This window comes from Embiotoca jacksoni, unplaced genomic scaffold, assembly GCF_022577435.1.
Source record: "Embiotoca jacksoni isolate LCO1_2020_lvr unplaced genomic scaffold, fEmbJac1.0.p SCAF_116, whole genome shotgun sequence".
NCBI lineage: Eukaryota > Metazoa > Chordata > Actinopteri > Embiotocidae > Embiotoca > Embiotoca jacksoni.
In genome coordinates this window covers 295478-314683 of record NW_027185248.1, presented here as the reverse complement: position 1 = coordinate 314683, position 19206 = coordinate 295478, and the positions used below count along the sequence as shown (strand labels likewise).

The 19206-nt window shown below is 48.8% G+C and overlaps 3 protein-coding genes and 1 pseudogene across 3 annotated transcripts; 3 read left to right on the top strand and 1 right to left on the bottom strand.

The window, feature by feature from the left end:
• On the bottom strand, positions 1–11135 carry LOC138194878 (nardilysin-like; annotated as a pseudogene).
• A 1028-nt stretch (positions 11136–12163) lies between these two features.
• On the top strand, positions 12164–13470 carry LOC138194895 (neoverrucotoxin subunit alpha-like). The gene has a single exon (XM_069143915.1). It carries the CDS (start codon positions 12305–12307, stop codon positions 12947–12949), a length of 645 nt encoding a protein of 214 aa, XP_069000016.1. The 5' UTR covers positions 12164–12304; the 3' UTR covers positions 12950–13470.
• A 106-nt stretch (positions 13471–13576) lies between these two features.
• Positions 13577–16898, top strand: LOC138194833 (FRAS1-related extracellular matrix protein 1-like). Its single transcript, XM_069143839.1, has 9 exons — positions 13577–13583; positions 14038–14256; positions 14357–14501; positions 14560–14683; positions 15056–15100; positions 15274–15402; positions 15771–15889; positions 16027–16112; positions 16219–16898. Exons 1-9 carry the CDS (start codon positions 13577–13579, stop codon positions 16392–16394), a joined length of 1050 nt encoding a protein of 349 aa, XP_068999940.1. The 3' UTR covers positions 16395–16898.
• Positions 16899–17532: 634 nt separating this feature from the next.
• On the top strand, positions 17533–18806 carry LOC138194896 (neoverrucotoxin subunit alpha-like). Its single transcript, XM_069143916.1, has one exon. The coding sequence runs from the start codon at positions 17641–17643 to the stop codon at positions 18283–18285; it is 645 nt and encodes a 214-aa protein (XP_069000017.1). The 5' UTR covers positions 17533–17640; the 3' UTR covers positions 18286–18806.
• The last annotated feature ends 400 nt before the right edge of the window (positions 18807–19206 follow it).

The window sequence follows — 19206 nt, the reverse complement described above, 5'->3', positions numbered from 1 at the left end:
AACTCTTTAAATGTTTTTATTGATATTTACTGACATAATATTCCTGAACTGAAACATGTATGTCGTTTCTTAAAGTGATCACATGACTGCAGAACATCCAGAGTCCACATGTTTATTTCCACGTCTGTCCTCATGAATAGACTCGTACAGGACGAACACGTTAAAATCATCGTTATGTTTCCTTGGTAACAGACGAGCCCGAGGTCTTCACGCTGCGTTCACGTCCCCCGGGAACCGACAGTGTTTCCATGTTAAAAGGCTGTCGGAGCATCAGGAGGCCATTAATGTACTTTTTTGTGTAACTGTAGTTTTGTGTGTGATTGTAGTTTTTTTGTGTGACTGTAATTTTCTGTGACTGTAGTTTTGTGTGTGTGATTGTAGTTTTGTGTGTGTGATTGTAGTTTTGTGTGTGTGGTTGTAGTTTTGTGTGTGTGATTGTAGTTTTGTGTGTGTGATTGTAGTTTTTTGTGTGACTGTAATTTTCTGTGACTGTAGTTTTGTGTGTGTGATTGTAGTTTTGTGTGTGTGATTGTAGTTTTGTGTGTTTGATTGTAGTTTTCTGTGTGTATGATTGTAGTTTTCTGTGTGTGATTGTAGTTTTGTGTGTGTGATTGTAGTTTTGTGTGTGTGATTGTAGTTTTCTGTGTGTGATTGTAGTTTTGTGTGTGTGGTTGTAGTTTTGTGTGTGTGATTGTAGTTTTGTGTGTATGATTGTAGTTTTCTGTGTGTGATTGTAGTTTTGTGTGTGTGATTGTAGTTTTGTGTGTGTGATTGTAGTTTTGTGTGTATGATTGTAGTTTTGTGTGTGTGATTGTAGTTTTGTGTGTGTGATTGTAGTTTTGTGTGTGTGATTGTAGTTTTGTGTGTGTGGTTGTAGTTTTGTGTGTGTGATTGTAGTTTTGTGTGTATGATTGTAGTTTTGTGTGTGTGGTTGTAGTTTTGTGTGTGTGGTTGTAGTTTTGTGTCATTTTATTTACAGAGCTTCTGTTCCCACAGGAAGTGAACGCAACATTCACACAGTAGAAGAAGAAACCACAGGAGTTTTCCTCAGTGCTGGATGTTGCTGTGGTTACTTCACTGTCTCTGCCAGACAGCCAATCAGGAGGCAGTGGGTGGGGCCTAGCTGAGGATCTTGTGGTAGGGGTGGAGGGGAAGGGAGGAGGTAAACGCTCTGATGTCAGTGATGACTGTGGCGTCCTGGAGTGACGGCGATGAGGTCGGCAGGAAGGTCAGCTCGCTCACTTCACCGTAGGCTGAGGAGGGGGCGGAGCTTTCCGGGCTGCTGGCGGCGCTCTGATCGGGGGGGTCGTTTTCCTCCACCCCGAAACCAACCACCTGACAGGAAACAGGAAGTTCAGTGTGTTTGTCTTTTATTTTGAAAAGTGTAAAAAGTTCTACATGGCGGTGATGGTGAGGGGGCGGAGCCTCAATGAAACACTCACGTGAACACTGAGCTTCCTGCTGCTGCTGTTTCGGTGCTGCAGGAACCAGAAGACCAGATCGTCCTGAGAGAACGTCTTCAGAGCCTCGATCTGCAACACACACACACCTGTTTACCACCTGTTTACCTGTTTACCACCTGTTTACTGGCTGTTCACCTGTTTACCACCTGTTTACCACCTGTTCACCTGTTTACCACCTGTTTACTGGCTGTTCACCTGTTTACCACCTGTTTACCACCTGTTTACCACCTGTTTACCACCTGTTCACCTGTTTACCACCTGTTTACTGGCTGTTCACCTGTTTACCTGTTTACCACCTGTTCACCAGCTGTTTACCGGCTGTTCACCACCTGTTTACCACCTGTTTACCGGCTGTTCACCGGCTGTTCACCACCTGTTTACCGGCTGTTCACCACCTGTTTACCACCTGTTTACTGGCTGTTCACCTGTTTACCACCTGTTTACCACCTGTTTACTGGCTGTTCACCTGTCTACCACCTGTTTACCACCTGTTCACCAGCTGTTTACTGGCTGTTCACCACCTGTTTACCGGCTGTTCACCGGCTGTTCACCACCTGTTTACCACCTGTTCACCAGCTGTTTACTGGCTGTTCACCACCTGTTTACCGGCTGTTTACCGGCTGTTCACCACCTGTTTACCACCTGTTTACCGGCTGTTTACTGGCTGTTCACCGGCTGTTTACCACCTGTTCACCAGCTGTTTACTGGCTGTTCACCACCTGTTTACTGGCTGTTCACCACCTGTTTACTGGCTGTTCACCACCTGTTTACCGGCTGTTTACTGGCTGTTCACCACCTGTTCACCAGCTGTTTACCAGCTGTTCACCACCTGTTTACCACCTGTTCACCAGCTGTTTACTGGCTGTTCACCACCTGTTTACCACCTGTTTACCAGCTGTTCACCTGTTTACAGATCATGTGTATTGATCATGTTGTGTGTTGATCACGTTGTGTTGATCACGTTGTGTTGATCACGTTGTGTTGATCATGTGTATTGATCACGTTGTGTGTTGATCACGTTGTGTGTTGATCACGTTGTATATTGATCACGTTGTGTATTGATCACGTATATTGATCACGTTGTATATTGATCACGTTGTGTGTTGATCACGTTGTGTGTTGATCACGTATATTGATCACGTTGTATATTGATCACGTTGTGTGTTGATCACGTATATTGATCACGTGTATTGATCACGTTGTGTATTGATCACGTATATTGATCACGTTGTATATTGATCACGTTGTGTGTTGATCACGTTGTGTGTTGATCACGTATATTGATCACGTTGTATATTGATCACGTTGTGTGTTGATCACGTGTATTGATCACGTGTATTGATCACGTTGTATATTGATCACGTTGTGTGTTGATCACGTTGTGTGTTGATCACGTATATTGATCACGTTGTATATTGATCACGTTGTGTGTTGATCACGTGTATTGATCACGTTGTATATTGATCACGTTGTGTGTTGATCACGTGTATTGATCACGTATATTGATCACGTGTATTGATCACGTTGTGTGTTGATCACGTGTATTGATCACGTTGTATATTGATCACGTGTATTGATCACGTATATTGATCACGTTGTATATTGATCACGTTGTGTGTTGATCACGTGTATTGATCACGTTGTATATTGATCACGTGTATTGATCACGTATATTGATCACGTTGTATATTGATCACGTTGTGTATTGATCACGTTGTGTATTGATCACGTTGTGTATTGATCAGTGTGATCTGTGCAGGAACACGCGTGTGCGTCACCTCCTTGCTGAGCCGGTCGAAGACGTACTGCTGCGTGACGACCTCAAACCAGTTGCGGTCCACCTCCTCTCCTAGGTGAGCGTCCTCGCACTCCTTCAGCTTGATGAGCGCCGTCACCTGGGTCCTAAAGGCCTCCTGGTTCAGGGCTGCCAGACGCTCCCCGAAGCTCAGCAGGAACTCCTCGATCTTCGCCTCCACCAGCTCCGAGCTGCGAGCGCAGGAACGCGTGTTAATGGCTCGGCGGATCGGCCGCCGTTCGGAAACCACAGGTAAACTCACCTGAACTTGGTGGCCTGTGTTTCCACGGTGACGGAGAATCCCAGCACCCCCGAGGTGTTCCTGCAGGTCGGGTACACCTGGTACCTGCAGGTCAGGAGATCACATTCAGACTAAAGTCAGTCAAAGAGATCCTGCTGGCTGCAGCAGAGGGAGGCAGCCTGCAAAGGAACAGCCTGTTTTAACACCTGTGATGTCACCCGTGATGTCACCTGTGATGTCACCATGTGTGTCTCTGCTGTGTCCTTAGCGTGTGTTCCTTATAGTGAAACTCACCCCAGAGTCTCCTTCGTCCTCAGGAAGTCGAAGCAGGGCTCCTCCATGTGCATCTGACACACACACACACACACACACACACACACCGTTACCATGGTTACAGGTGTTCTTCAGGCTCATGTTAAAGGCTCACTGTCCCTCTGCTTGTTGACTAACATCCTGTTTCCTGTCAGGGTTACCATGGAGACCGTGAACTGATCTTGATGACAGACAAGTGTGACGGACAGGTGTGTGTGACACTCACCACCATCAGCTCCATCAGGGCGTGTTCTCTCAGCTGTTTCAGCCCCGACTGCAACACAGGACAGGAAACACGTGTCAGTGTTTACACGCCACATCACGCGGCAGAGAAGAGCTGAGTTGGCAGTCCGTCACTCTGATCGCTACCTGGTAGTAGACGGTGACCTCAGAGTTGGCGTCTCCTTTGTTCAGAGATTTGATTTTACAGAGATGATGTTTCTGAGGAAGCTCCACAACCCGGAACAACACGGGGGCCTCTGCTGGCAGAGGCTGGAACTGCAGCTTCCTGCACACACACACACACACACACACACACACACACACACACACACACACACACACACACACACACACAGAGACACACACACAATCACACACACAGAGACACACACAATCACACACAGAGACACTGGTCTGAACTGGACTCATGAATCGGTGTTTGTCCGATCAGATGATGTGTCGTCATGGCAACAGATACTCACTCAGTGAAGTAGTTCAGGAACTGTCTGGACTCCTGGTGGAGGAAACAGATGGATGATCAATCAATATCAACATCACTGTTCCACGGTTCCGATGGTAACCACGGTAACCTTTATTCTACTGAAGCTTTTAGGTGGAACCTTTCCTCATCATCTCCTGAAAACCAGCTGTACCCTGATTATTATGGGATGTTTTTTGTATTAATGAGATAGACTGACATCACTCATTCAGAGCAAACACAATGTGTTCTGAGTCGCTCTCTCTGTGTGTGTGTGTGTGTGTGTGTGTGTGTGTGTGTGTGTGTGTGTGTGTGTCTCTCTGTGTGTGTGTGTGTGTGTGTGTGTGTGTGTGTGTGTGTGTCTCTCTCTCTGTGTGTGTGTGTCTCTCTCTGTGTGTGTGTGTGTGTGTGTGTGTGTGTGTGTGTGTGTGTGTGTGTGTGTGTGTGTGTGTGTGTGTGTGTGTGTGTGTGTCTAACCGTGCTGGTGAAGTTCCCCTGCACCAGCCCCTCAGTGTAAAGCTCCGCCTTCAGCTCGGTGACGAAGGTCATGAGGTCGAGGACGGTGAGTCCTTTAGTGACGGCCTGATGTTTCTGGATGACGGACCAGCGGCAGTGTTCCAGGATCAGCAGCCGCACGTCTCTGAACACAGTACAAGTACACACTGATCTCTGAACACAGTACAAGTACACACTGATCTCTGAGTGTGTATCACTCGGTGTGTGTCCTCCGTACTTGCCCAGCCGGTCCGGCTTGATGAGGATGTTGAAGTAGGTTTTCTTCAGCTGCTCTGAGAACATGTTGAAGACCCCCGGATCAGCGCTGAAGTCTGCAAGCTGATCCACGATGAGCCTCAGCAGCAGCTGGAAGGAGGTAGAATCACTCATCAATACTGGATCAATACTGGATCAATACTGATCAATACTGGATCAATACTCATCAATACTGGATCAATACTGATCAATACTGGATCAATAATGATCAATACTGGATCAATACTCATCAATACTGGATCAATACTGATCAATACTGGATCAATACTCATCAATACTGGATCAATACTGATCAAAACTGATCAATACTGGATCAATACTCATCAATACTGGATCAATACTGGATCAATAATGATCAATACTGGATCAATACTCATCAATACTGGATCAATACTGATCAATACTGGATCAATAATGATCAATACTGGATCAATACTGGATCAATACTCATCAATACTGGATCAATACTGATCAATACTGGATCAATACTCATCAATACTGGATCAATACTGGATCAATAATGATCAATACTGGATCAATACTGATCAATACTGGATCAATAATGATTAATACTGGATCAATACTGGATCAATACTGATCAAAACTGATCAATACTGATCAATACTGGATCAATACTGGATCAATACTGATCAGTACTGGATCAATACTGGATCAATACTGGATCAATACTGATCAAAACTGATCAATACTGGATCAATACTCATTAATACTGATCAATACTCATCAATACTGAATCAATACGGATCAATACTAGGTAGACGTATCAGTTATTGATCTGTCTGTCTCTGTCCCAGTATGTGCCAGCGTGTCCCAGCATGTCCCAATGTGTCCCAGTGTGTCCCAGTGTGTTCCAATGTGTCCCAGTGTGTCCCAGCATGTCCCAATGTGTCCCAGTGTGTCCCAGTGTGTTCCAATGTGTCCCAGTGTGTCCCAGTATGTCCCAATGTGTCCCAGTGTGTCCCAGTGTGTCCCAGCGTGTCCCAGCATGTCCCAATGTGTCCCAGTGTGTCCCAGTGTGTTCCAGTGTGTCCCAGCGTGTCCCAGCATGTCCCAATGTGTCCCAGTGTGTCCCAGTGTGTCCCAGCATGTCCCAGTATGTCCCAATGTGTCCCAGTGTGTCCCAGTGTGTCCCAGCGTGTCCCAGCATGTCCCAATGTGTCCCAGTGTGTCCCAGTGTGTTCCAATGTGTCCCAGTGTGTCCCAGTATGTCCCAGTGTGTCCCAATGTGTCCCAGTGTGTCCCAATGTGTCACCGTATGTCCCATAGTGTCCCAGTGTGTCCCAGTATGTCCCAGCGTGTCCCAATGTTTCCCAGCGTGTCCTGACCGGCAGCTTGTGGTTGAAGCCCTTCAGTCGGACCACCAGTCCGTGTTCTGCGGCCACCAGTTTGTACTCCAGCTGGGCCACGTCGGCCTCGTAGGCGGTTCTGCCAGGTTGTGGGCGAGGATGTTGACGAAGAGGTCGAACAGAACCAGACTGAGGAAGAAGAGAAGCTGCATGTTCCTCATGTCAACACGAGTTCTGGAGGTTCTGTTTGAAGCTACATGCAGCTGTGGTCAGTACCACTGAACTGTTACTGGTACTTAAAAAAAAAAAAATTCCTATTGGAAATATTATTTCATATTGTGTTCTGACACGTTTCAGTTTAATGATGCAGCCCACCTCAACCTCTGACCTGTGACCTCTGACCCCCAGCTGCTCTGCTTCACATCCCTGCACATAAACAGTTAGGTGGTGGTGCCGGTCCAGGTGAACCTGATGGGTGTCGGTGCTCTCTTACTTCTCTGGGCTCTTCTGGATCATCGGGGAGATCAGGTTGAAGCGGATGTAGGCTGGAACGCACACACACACACACACACACACACACACACACACACACACACACAGAGTCAGCAGAACTTCTACAACCGGACTTTAAACCAGTCTGTTAAACATGTGGAGGACAGTCGGCCATGTTTAAACATGTGACATGATGACCCCTGCTGAGTGTGACGTGTTGTCCAATCAGAGCTCACCTTTAGGGATCTTGAACTTGTTGTCCTTCTTGTACCACAGACAGCCTCGCTCGCTGCTCGCGATCCGGACAGGAACTTCCGTGTCAGGGCAGTCCGACATCTTCAGGGTGAAATCCGTCGCTACGGCAACAACAGGAAGAATCACTTTACTGAAGGTGACCTCTGACCTGAGTCACCTGATTCACCTGATTTACCTGATTCACTTGATTTACCTGATTCACCTGATTTACCTGATTCACTTGATTTACCTGATTCACCTGATTCACCTGATTCACCCGATTCACCTGTGTCACCTGATTTACCTGATTTACCTGATTCACCTGTGTCACCTGATTTACCTGATTCACCTGTGTCACCTGATTTACCTGATTCACCTGTGTCACCTGATTTACCTGATTCACCTGATTCACCCGATTCACCTGTGTCACCTGATTTACCTGATTCACCTGTGTCACCTGATTCACCTGATTCACCTGATTCACCCGATTCACCTGTGTCACCTGATTTACCTGATTCACCTGTGTCACCTGATTTACCTGATTTACCTGATTCACCTGTGTCACCTGATTTACCTGATTCACCTGTGTCACCTGATTTACCTGATTCACCTGTGTCACCTGATTTACCTGATTCACCTGTGTCACCTGATTTACCTGATTCACCTGATTTACCTGATTCACCTAAGTTAGGGGTTTACTTCCTGTATTCTAATGTCATATTTCACAGGTAGTTTACAGGTCCCAAGTGTGGTGTCATATGACCTGAACTCCTCCTACTGACCGATGAACTGGTTCTCAGCAGGAAGGTGGAGTTCAGGGTGGAGCTGGAAGTCTCCTCCCCAGCGCTGCCTCCACTCCTCTGGGATCTCTGAGCAGGTAAAACAAACACACCCACATGTGAAGGTCTGGCTGAGTCGGGTCCGGCCCGTTACCGGGTCAGTACACAGTGATCACATGATGGTTCTGGTGCGGTACCTTCGCTGCTGTAGCTGGTACCGAACCACCTCTCTCTCAGGGTACACACGCCCTCATTCTCCGGAGACAGAAGGAGCAGGTTGGATCTGTGGGGGGTCAGCAGGGAGAGGGGGGCGGAGATCACCTGGACACACACACACACACACAGATATATACACACACACACACACAGAGACACACAGAGATATATATACACACACACACACACATACACACACACAGAGATATATATACACACACACACACACACACAGAGACACACAGAGATATATATACACACACACACACACATACACACACACAGAGACACACAGAGATATATATACACACACACACACACATACACACACACAGAGACACACAGAGATATATATACACACACACGCACACACACACACAGAGATACACACACACACAAAGATATACACACACACACACACAGATATACACACACACACACACACAGAGATACACATACACACACACACAGAGATACACACACACACAAAGATATACACACACACACACACACACACAGATATACACACACACACACACACAGAGATACACATACACACACACACACAGATATACACACACACACACACACACACACACACACACACAGAGATACACACACACACACACACACACACACACACACACACACACAGAGATACACATACACACACACACACACACACACAGAGATACACACACACACACACACACACACACACACACAGAGACACACTCACTAATCAATCACCTTTATACTCCAACCTAATCAATACTTCAACACCTCCTCTGATCAGAGTCCAGTCCAGAATCCTGGTCCTGGTCCTGGTTCTGGTTACCTGTGGGTCGAACTCGAACATCAGCTGGTCTCCGGTCAGGAAGTCCTCTTTGGGGAACAGCTGCATGTTCTCACAGATGTTCTCCACAAACTCGATGGGATCCGTCTGAGGAGGAGAGGCAGGGGGTGGAGCTTCAACTCCAACCAATCATGGTTCAGAACACGTGTCTGTAAACACGTGAACATGTGATGAACATGTGATGTGCTGCGGTACCTGCTCCTGATAGTGGAACTCGTTGGCTTCTATCTTCTGAATCTCCTCGTAGATCCTGAAAGAACAGCGATAGTTAGCGTTAGCATTAGCTGCAAAGATAGTTAGCGTTAGCTACAGGTCCATGTTGGAGGGTCAGCTGATGCTAACTGACCTCTGCTGGGGGCCGACGGCCTGCAGCATCTTCAGGTACTGGAACACCAGGTGGACAACCTGCAGACAGGAAGTACGGTGGCCTGGAGGGTCAAACACTGCACCATCACACAACATTACGGAGTGTGTGAGTGAGAGAGAGAGAGAGAGAGAGGGAGAGAGAGAGAGAGAGGGAGTGTGTGTATGTGTGTGTGTGTGTGTGTGTTTGTGTGTGTGAGTGTGTGTGTACCTGGTAGAAGTTCTGGTAGCCCTGGTCAGTGAGGGTGATGGAGATGGAGAAGATGGAGTAGGTGGTGTTCTGGTCGAAGCCCGTCTCACTGTTTCCTCCGAACAGAGCCAGAGCCCAGCACCTGAACACATGACCACCACGTGACCACCAGGTGACCACTAGGGGACCACCAGGGGACCACCAGGTGACCACCAGGGGACCATCACGTGACCACCACGTGACCACCAGGTGACCACTAGGGGACCACCAGGGGACCACCAGGGGACCATCACGTGACCACCAGGGGACCACCAGGGGACCACCAGGGGACCATCACGTGACCACCAGGGGACCACCAGGGGACCACCAGGGGACCATCACGTGACCACCAGGGGACCACTAGGGGACCACTAGGGGACCATCACGTGACCACCAGGTGACCATCACGTGACCACCAGGGGACCACCAGGTGACCACCAGGTGACCACCAGGTGACCATCACGTGACCACCAGGGGACCACCAGGTGACCACCAGGTGACCATCACGTGACCACCAGGGGACCACTAGGGGACCACTAGGGGACCATCACGTGACCACCAGGGGACCACCAGGTGACCACCAGGTGACCATCACGTGACCACCAGGGGACCACCAGGTGACCACCAGGGGACCATCACGTGACCACCAGGTGACCACTAGGGGACCACTAGGGGACCATCACGTGACCACCAGGGGACCACCAGGTGACCACCAGGTGACCATCACGTGACCACCAGGTGACCACCAGGTGACCATCACGTGACCACCAGGGGACCACTAGGGGACCACTAGGGGACCATCACGTGACCACCAGGGGACCACCAGGTGACCACCAGGTGACCATCACGTGACCACCAGGGGACCACCAGGTGACCACCAGGGGACCATCACGTGACCACCAGGTGACCATCACGTGACCACCAGGTGACCACCAGGGGACCACCAGGTGACCATCACGTGACCACCAGGTGACCAGCTGCAGGTTAATGACTGACCTGCGTCTCAGCAGCGACAGGATGCTGCCGGCTCCCTCGTGTCCGATCAGCCAGGAGATGTAGTGGAGCGGTTTCACTCTGACACACAACAAACACAGGTTGATCTGATGATGATGATGATGATGATGATGAGCAGCTGGTTCACCTGCTCTTCATCAACAGAACCAGAACATTCAGGCCCGTGTCCTCTGGTTCTGCTTCCAGAACTCACCGGTACTGCTTCCCCTGCGGTGGAACCGCCCAGCTGATGGTCAGAGCATGAACCTTCCTCACAGGAACCACTGGACACACAGGATCAATCATCCTGATCAGGTCAGCATCAGAGGAACACAACAACACACATAACACACACAACACAAACAATAACACACAAAACAACACAACAACACACATAACACAGTTTCTGTTTTCTACACAAACTGGTTCTGATGCAGAAGTTTCAGCTGCAATACCACCGAGGACCACTAGAGGTCGGCTCCAAAAAGCCTCACAGTGTGTGTGTGTGTGTGTGTGTGTGTGTGTGTGTGTGTGTGTGTGTGTGTGTGTGTGTGTGTGTGTGTGTGTGTGAAACGAGCCTTCCTCTTTCACCTCCTCCTTCTCTCAGCTTCCCTCAAAGACACCACCTGAACTTCATCTCTGTGATTCATGAGGTGAAACAGGAGCGGGCCTGTCCTGAAGGAACGTGGTCTGACAGGCCAGTCCAGTTTTTAGGGTGCGAAGCTCTGTTGTTTTTCCAAGGAATTATTTTTCTCTTTCCTTATTATTCTTACGTAAAGTGATTTTCCTTCTTAGAGGCTTTATCATATTCAAAAACTCATCAAAGTAGAAACACATTTGTCTCCCGGCGAAAAATTTCTAATTCTAGTGGAGTCGTGAGTGGGCGTGACCAAACGGCTCGAGAGCGCCCCCTACAGAGATGCCCCGGCGGCCACATTTACCTAAATTCACCAAATCCGGTGGACGCACAAAAAAGTTACATTGCACCGTTACGTCAACTGGACAGGAAGTCCACCATTTTGAATTTAGTCGCCATTTTGGGCGATTCTGACACGTTGTACTTTGTCGAACTCCTCCGAGGGATTTTGTCCGACCGACTTGAATTTCGGTTCTCTGGATAGAAAACATGTTTGGGATTAAAAGTTGTATAAATAATTCGTTTTCATCGATGTGTGTGCCCGTGAGAGGCGGCCATTTTGAGGTCTCGCCATGAAACTAGGAGTTGCTTTAAATCGTATGTACATGGACCGACCTTCTCCAAACATCACAGGTATGATAACAGCCCCGCCCTGAAGACCCCTGTGGGGGAATATTCTCTCATAGTCATAGCGCCCCCTGTTGGCCACTGGAAATGACACTTTTCATACTTTCACATTCTACGTCGAGCTGGTTGATCCCATGAACCTAAAGTCGGGTCACAATAACCTAAACATGTAGTTGATGATATATTGAGACGTTCGTTCGACTTTGTCAATGGGCGTCGCCGTGACGATGCGGCAAAGTTGGATGTCTCGCCGTGACACAGGAAGTTGGTGTTTAAGGTTTGAAACCTCATGAAATGTGTCACATACATCCGGCGTGGTGAGACGATACATCTGACGTGTTTTGCGAGTGGGCGTGGCCAAACGGCTCGCCAGCGCCCCCCGCTGGACCCAAACACAGCCAACAACCACGTCCTTCTGTCCGACGACAACAAGAAGGTGACATATGGAGAGGATCAAGGCTACCCTGACAACCCCGCGAGGTTTGGCAAACATCCTCAGGTGCTGTGCAGAGAGGGTCTGAGTGGACAGCATTACTGGGAGGTAGAGCGGAGTGACCTGTATGTTGAACACTTGGGTGTTGCTGTTGCATATAAAGGAATCGACAGGAAACAAGACAGTAAGGTCTCTGCATTTGGAAATAATGATTTGTCCTGGTACCATGGTCTCTGGTCTTTTCCCAAAGAGGATGGCACTGGGTACAACACTGGTTTAAGTGCATGGCATGAAAATAAAATGACCAGTCTCTGCTATGTTGGCTGGAAACGTGTTGGGGTTTATCTAAACTGGCCTGCTGGCACGCTGTCTTTCTACCAGGTGTGTTCTGACACACTGACTCACCTGTACACTTTCCGTAACCGGTTCTCTGAGCCGCTGTATCCGGCCTTCTGGCTTGCAAAGCCTGGTAACTACGTGACCTTGTGCCCGGTAGAATAAGACCAGACTGACTATCATGGCGTGAACGTTAGTCAGCAGTTGTTCATGAACGAGGCCTTTGAATGACTTTCTTTATTATTAAATGCTTCTTAACGCTTCACAACCCAACTTCATCTCCACTGGTCTCATCTCGCGCTCTTTAATCCGCTCGTCTGATCTGATCAAACTGGGACAGCATCAGCTGGTTCTGTTTATACTCGTACACGTATGTGTTGGATGATTTGATTGTTGTATAACGTTGATGAGGCAGATCAGGGTTTAAACTTCTCGAAATGCTTTAAGATAAACTGTCTGTAAACACACGTCGCTGACAGAAATATTTCCTTTACCATCTTTATCGGCTCATTAATGTGTAACTGGTTTATGTTTAAAATATAATGAATATTGTGATGGATTTATCTAGAAAATGTTAAACATGAGGGTGCATTTATTCTGGGAAAGTTGGGATAAAACAACAGATAGAAGTTGTTCAGTTGCTGTAACTCTTCTCATGTTAAACACTCAATAAAGTGAAAGCCTGATTTGAACACACTGAAGCTGTTTAATTATTTCACGTTGTTTAAACGGAGCACTATGAAGCAAATATTGTGTGAAAAAGAAAATCATTAATTCAGCTTGAGTTCATTGATGTTAGGTTAGGTTAGGTAGTTACTTTATTAATGCCCGAGGGGAAATTTTTTCGCTACCTCCTTCCTGTCTCCTGCTGACCTCCTGCTGACCTCCTTCCTGTCTCCTGCTGACCTCCTCCCTGTCTCCTGCTGTCCTCCTGCTGACCTCCTTCCTGTCTCCTGCTGACCTCCTCCCTGTCTCCTGCTGTCCTCCTGTTGACCTTCTTCCTGTCTCCTGCTAACCTCCTCCCTGTCTCCTGCTGACCTCCTCGCTGTCTCCGGCTGACCTCCTCCCTGTCTCCTGCTGTCCTCCTGCTGACCTTCTTCCTGTCTCCTGCTAACCTCCTCCCTGTCTCCTGCTGACCTCCTCGCTGTCTCCGGCTGACCTCCTCCCTGTCTCCTGCTGTCCTCCTGCTGGCATCCTCCCTGTCTCCTGTTGACTTCTTGCTGACCTCCTCCCTGTCTCCTACTGTCCTCCAGCTGACCTCCGGCTGACCTCCTCCCTGTCTCCGGCTGACCTCCTGCTGACCTCCTCCCTGTCTCCTGCAGGAGTGAACCTGAAGACGTGGAGCATCCAGCTGGTTGACGACGGTCTGGAGGAGAACCACGAGACGTTCATGGTCTCCCTGAAGAAGCCGAGGAACGCAGTGCTGGGTCGGAGGAGGTCCTCCAGGGTGGAGATCCTGGAGCCCAGAGGAGGTGCTGAACCGGTTCTGACCAAAGTTCTTCAGCTCTCCTCATCGACGTCTTCGAATCAGAGGAAACTGAAACCAGCTGATTCACTGTTTCAGTCTCTCAGGATGCTGCAACCCAGACGACCTGAAGGTGGAGAAGGACCAGCGGCCTCCTCCTCCTTCTCCTCCTCCTCCTCCTCGTCTGCCTGATCCTCCCCAGCTGCAGGAGGAGGAGGAGGACCTCGTCACCGACATCGAGGCGGAGCTGCTGTGGGAGAACCAGCCCGACCCTTCCCGAGGAGACGTCCCGAACCGCTGGCCCTACCAGGACGATGTGGGGGGGGAGGGCACGGGACCAGACCGCCCCCAGCTACGGCCACGCCCCCAGCTACGGCCACGCCCACAGGGCTGGTGCTGGCAGCAGTGGAAGGCTCAAACATGGAGGATTGAAGGTGAGTGTTTCTCACTGATTAAAGGACCGAACTTGGAGAACCCTAATGTTCTCTGATGTTCTGATGTTCTCTGATGTTCTCTGATGTTCTAATGTTCTCTGATGTTCTGATGTTCTAATGTTCTCTGATGTTCTAATGTTCTCTGATGTTCTAATGTTCTCTGATGTTCTGATGTTCTCTGATGTTCTAATGTTCTCTGATGTTCTAATGTTCTCTGATGTTCTGATGTTCTAATGTTCTCTGATGTTCTGATGTTCTCTGATCTAATGTTCTCTGATGTTCTAATGATCTCTGATCTAATGTTCTCTGATGTTCTCTGATGTTCTGATGTTCTCCGTCTGTGTTTCTGTCTGTCAACTTGTGTCTGTTCAGGTTCTTCTGTCGGCAGAGAGAACGTCTGAGCAGAACGTCTGGACGGTAAGATTCAGTTCATCAGAGACCCACTGAACACGCTGAGGTAATGACTCCTCCTCTTCTTCCTCCTCCTCCTCCTCCTCCTCCTCCTCCTCCTCCTCTTCCTCCTCCTTCTCCTTCTCCTCCTCTTCCTCCTCCTCCTCTTCCTCCTCCTCTTCCTCCTCCTCCTCCATCAGTTCCACAGTCTGACTCCTCTCCGGCTGGAGGAGCTGCAGCCTGGTGATTCTCAGAGTCGCCTCCCGCAGGAGCTTCGGGTCGGAGATGCTCCTCACATGGATCATTCAGAACTGAGACAGCAGCGCAAGGTACACACACACACACACACACACACAAACACACACACACACAGACACACACACATACACATACACACACACACAGACACACACACAGACACACACACAGACACACACACACACACACACAGACACACACAGACACACACACATACACACACACACAGACACATACACACACAGACACACACACACAGACACAGACAGACACACACACACACACACACAGACACATACACACACACACAGACACACACACACAGACACACACACACAGACACAGACAGACACACACACACACACACACACACACTCACACATGTTACGTCTGCAGCTTGTCCAAGGCTCTGACCTCTGACCTCTGACCTCTGTTTCAGACGGGGAGGTCGGTCAGCAGCTCGTGTGCTGACGGTTGGACTCATTACAGGAAACGCTGCTACACGGTGAGCTCGTCTGTGGCCAGCTGGGCCAGCGCCGAGCGGACCTGCTCTCTGCTGTGAGTACCCGGGTCCAGACAGTGTTCTGATGGTGTTCTGGTCCAGATGGTGTTCTGGTCCGGGTCCAGACAGGTTCTGGTCCAGACGGGTTCTGGTCCAGACGGTGTTCTGACATCGGTTCTCTGAACCTCCACAGGTTAAACAGCAGCCTGATCAGCGTTCGCTCCAGAAGAGACGTCAGCTGGTTCTGGCGGTTGGCCGGGAAGCAGCCCTTCTGGATCGGTGCGTTTCCTTTGGTTCTGATCCGTCCACTTCCCTCTGCTCCAATTAAAGGTTCTCATCAGAATCGATCTGCTGGTTTAATGGACCTGTCCTCGGTGTCCCTCAGGTCCGTCCGGAGGTCCTGGTCTCTGGACGTGGGCCGCCGGTCCCTCGTCGGACTCCGAGCGGCCCGACGGCGGTTCTGACTGCGTCCTGGTCGAAGGTCCCAGAAGGATCTCCAGCAGCTGCTCGGCCGAAACTCAACACGCCTTCATCTGTTCATCGCCGGCTCGCGCTCGCTGAGCTGCTCGCCGTCGTCACGGCGACGCTCGTCATGTTTACTGTCACGCTGCTCTGAACATTAAAACTCAATAAACTGAAGGAAGGAAATCTGGACTTTCTGTTTTCTACACAAACTGGTTCTGATGCAGAAGTTTCAGCTGCAATACCACCGAGGACCACTAGAGGTCGGCTCCAAAAAGCCTCACAGTGTGTGTGTGTGTGTGTGTGTGTGTGTGTGTGTGTGTGTGTGTGTGTGTGTGTGTGTGTGTGTGTGTGTGTGTGTGAAACGAGCCTTCCTCTTTCACCTCCTCCTTCTCTCAGCTTCCCTCAAAGACACCACCTGAACTTCATCTCTGTGATTCATGAGGTGAAACAGGAGCGGGCCTGTCCTGAAGGAACGTGGTCTGACAGGCCAGTCCAGTTTTTAGGGTGCGAAGCTCTGTTGTTTTTCCAAGGAATTATTTTTCTCTTTCCTTATTATTCTTACGTAAAGTGATTTTCCTTCTTAGAGGCTTTATCATATTCAAAAACTCATCAAAGTAGAAACACATTTGTCTCCCTGCGAAAAATTTCTAATTCTAGTGGAGTCGTGAGTGGGCGTGACCAAACGGCTCGAGAGCGCCCCCTACAGAGATGCCCCGGCGGCCACATTTACCTAAATTCACCAAATCCGGTGGACGCACAAAAAAGTTACATTGCACCGTTACGTCAACTGGACAGGAAGTCCACCATTTTGAATTTAGTCGCCATTTTGGGCGATTCTGACACGTTGTACTTTGTCGAACTCCTCCGAGGGATTTTGTCCGACCGACTTGAATTTCGGTTCTCTGGATAGAAAACATGTTTGGGATTAAAAGTTGTATAAATAATTCGTTTTCATCGATGTGTGTGCCCGTGAGAGGCGGCCATTTTGAGGTCTCGCCATGAAACTAGGAGTTGCTTTAAATCGTATGTACATGGACCGACCTTCTCCAAACATCACAGGTATGATAACAGCCCCGCCCTGAAGACCCCTGTGGGGGAATATTCTCTCATAGTCATAGCGCCCCCTGTTGGCCACTGGAAATGACACTTTTCATACTTTCACATTCTACGTCGAGCTGGTTGATCCCATGAATGTAAAGTCGGGTCACAACAACCTAAACATGTAGTTGATGATATATTGAGACGTTCGTTCGACTTTGTCAATGGGCGTCGCCGTGACGATGCGGCAAAGTTGGATGTCTCGCCGTGACACAGGAAGTTGGTGTTTAAGGTTTGAAACCTCATGAAATGTGTCACATACATCCGGCGTGGTGAGACGATACATCTGACGTGTTTTGCGAGTGGGCGTGGCCAAACGGCTCGCCAGCGCCCCCCGCTGGACCCAAACACAGCCAACAACCACGTCCTTCTGTCCGACGACAACAAGAAGGTGACATATGGAGAGGATCAAGGCTACCCTGACAACCCCGCGAGGTTTGGCAAACATCCTCAGGTGCTGTGCAGAGAGGGTCTGAGTGGACAGCATTACTGGGAGGTAGAGCGGAGTGACCTGTATGTTGAACACTTGGGTGTTGCTGTTGCATATAAAGGAATCGACAGGAAACAAGACAGTAAGGTCTCTGCATTTGGAAATAATGATTTGTCCTGGTACCATGGTCTCTGGTCTTTTCCCAAAGAGGATGGCACTGGGTACAACACTGGTTTAAGTGCATGGCATGAAAATAAAATGACCAGTCTCTGCTATGTTGGCTGGAAACGTGTTGGGGTTTATCTAAACTGGCCTGCTGGCACGCTGTCTTTCTACCAGGTGTGTTCTGACACACTGACTCACCTGTACACTTTCCGTAACCGGTTCTCTGAGCCGCTGTATCCGGCCTTCTGGCTTGCAAAGCCTGGTAACTACGTGACCTTGTGCCCGGTAGAATAAGACCAGACTGACTATCATGGCGTGAACGTTAGTCAGCAGTTGTTCATGAACGAGGCCTTTGAATGACTTTCTTTATTATTAAATGCTTCTTAACGCTTCACAACCCAACTTCATCTCCACTGGTCTCATCTCGCGCTCTTTAATCCGCTCGTCTGATCTGATCAAACTGGGACAGCATCAGCTGGTTCTGTTTATACTCGTACACGTATGTGTTGGATGATTTGATTGTTGTATAACGTTGATGAGGCAGATCAGGGTTTAAACTTCTCGAAATGCTTTAAGATAAACTGTCTGTAAACACACGTCGCTGACAGAAATATTTCCTTTACCATCTTTATCGGCTCATTAATGTGTAACTGGTTTATGTTTAAAATATAATGAATATTGTGATGGATTTATCTAGAAAATGTTAAACATGAGGGTGCATTTATTCTGGGAAAGTTGGGATAAAACAACAGATAGAAGTTGTTCAGTTGCTGTAACTCTTCTCATGTTAAACACTCAATAAAGTGAAAGCCTGATTTGAACACACTGAAGCTGTTTAATTATTTCACGTTGTTTAAACGGAGCACTATGAAGCAAATATTGTGTGAAAAAGAAAATCATTAATTCAGCTTGAGTTCATTGATGTTAGGTTAGGTTAGGTAGTTACTTTATTAATGCCCGAGGGGAAATTTTTTCGCTACCTCCTTCCTGTCTCCTGCTGACCTCCTGCTGACCTCCTTCCTGTCTCCTGCTGACCTCCTCCCTGTCTCCTGCTGTCCTCCTGCTGACCTCCTTCCTGTCTCCTGCTGACCTCCTCCCTGTCTCCTGCTGTCCTCCTGCTGACCTTCTTCCTGTCTCCTGCTAACCTCCTCCCTGTCTCCTGCTGACCTCCTCGCTGTCTCCGGCTGACCTCCTCCCTGTCTCCTGCTGTCCTCC

Excerpts from the sequence above, each read along its gene's own strand:
- LOC138194896 (XM_069143916.1), top strand. The coding sequence starts at position 17,641 with ATGAAATGTGTCACATACATCCGGCGTGGTGAGACGATACATCTGACG.
- LOC138194895 (XM_069143915.1), top strand. The coding sequence starts at position 12,305 with ATGAAATGTGTCACATACATCCGGCGTGGTGAGACGATACATCTGACG.
- LOC138194833 (XM_069143839.1), top strand. Across the intron at positions 15,101-15,273 it reads CTGAGCAGAACGTCTGGACG|TTCCACAGTCTGACTCCTCT; the intron begins GTAAGATTCAGT and ends CTCCTCCATCAG. Across the intron at positions 15,403-15,770 it reads AACTGAGACAGCAGCGCAAG|ACGGGGAGGTCGGTCAGCAG; the intron begins GTACACACACAC and ends CCTCTGTTTCAG.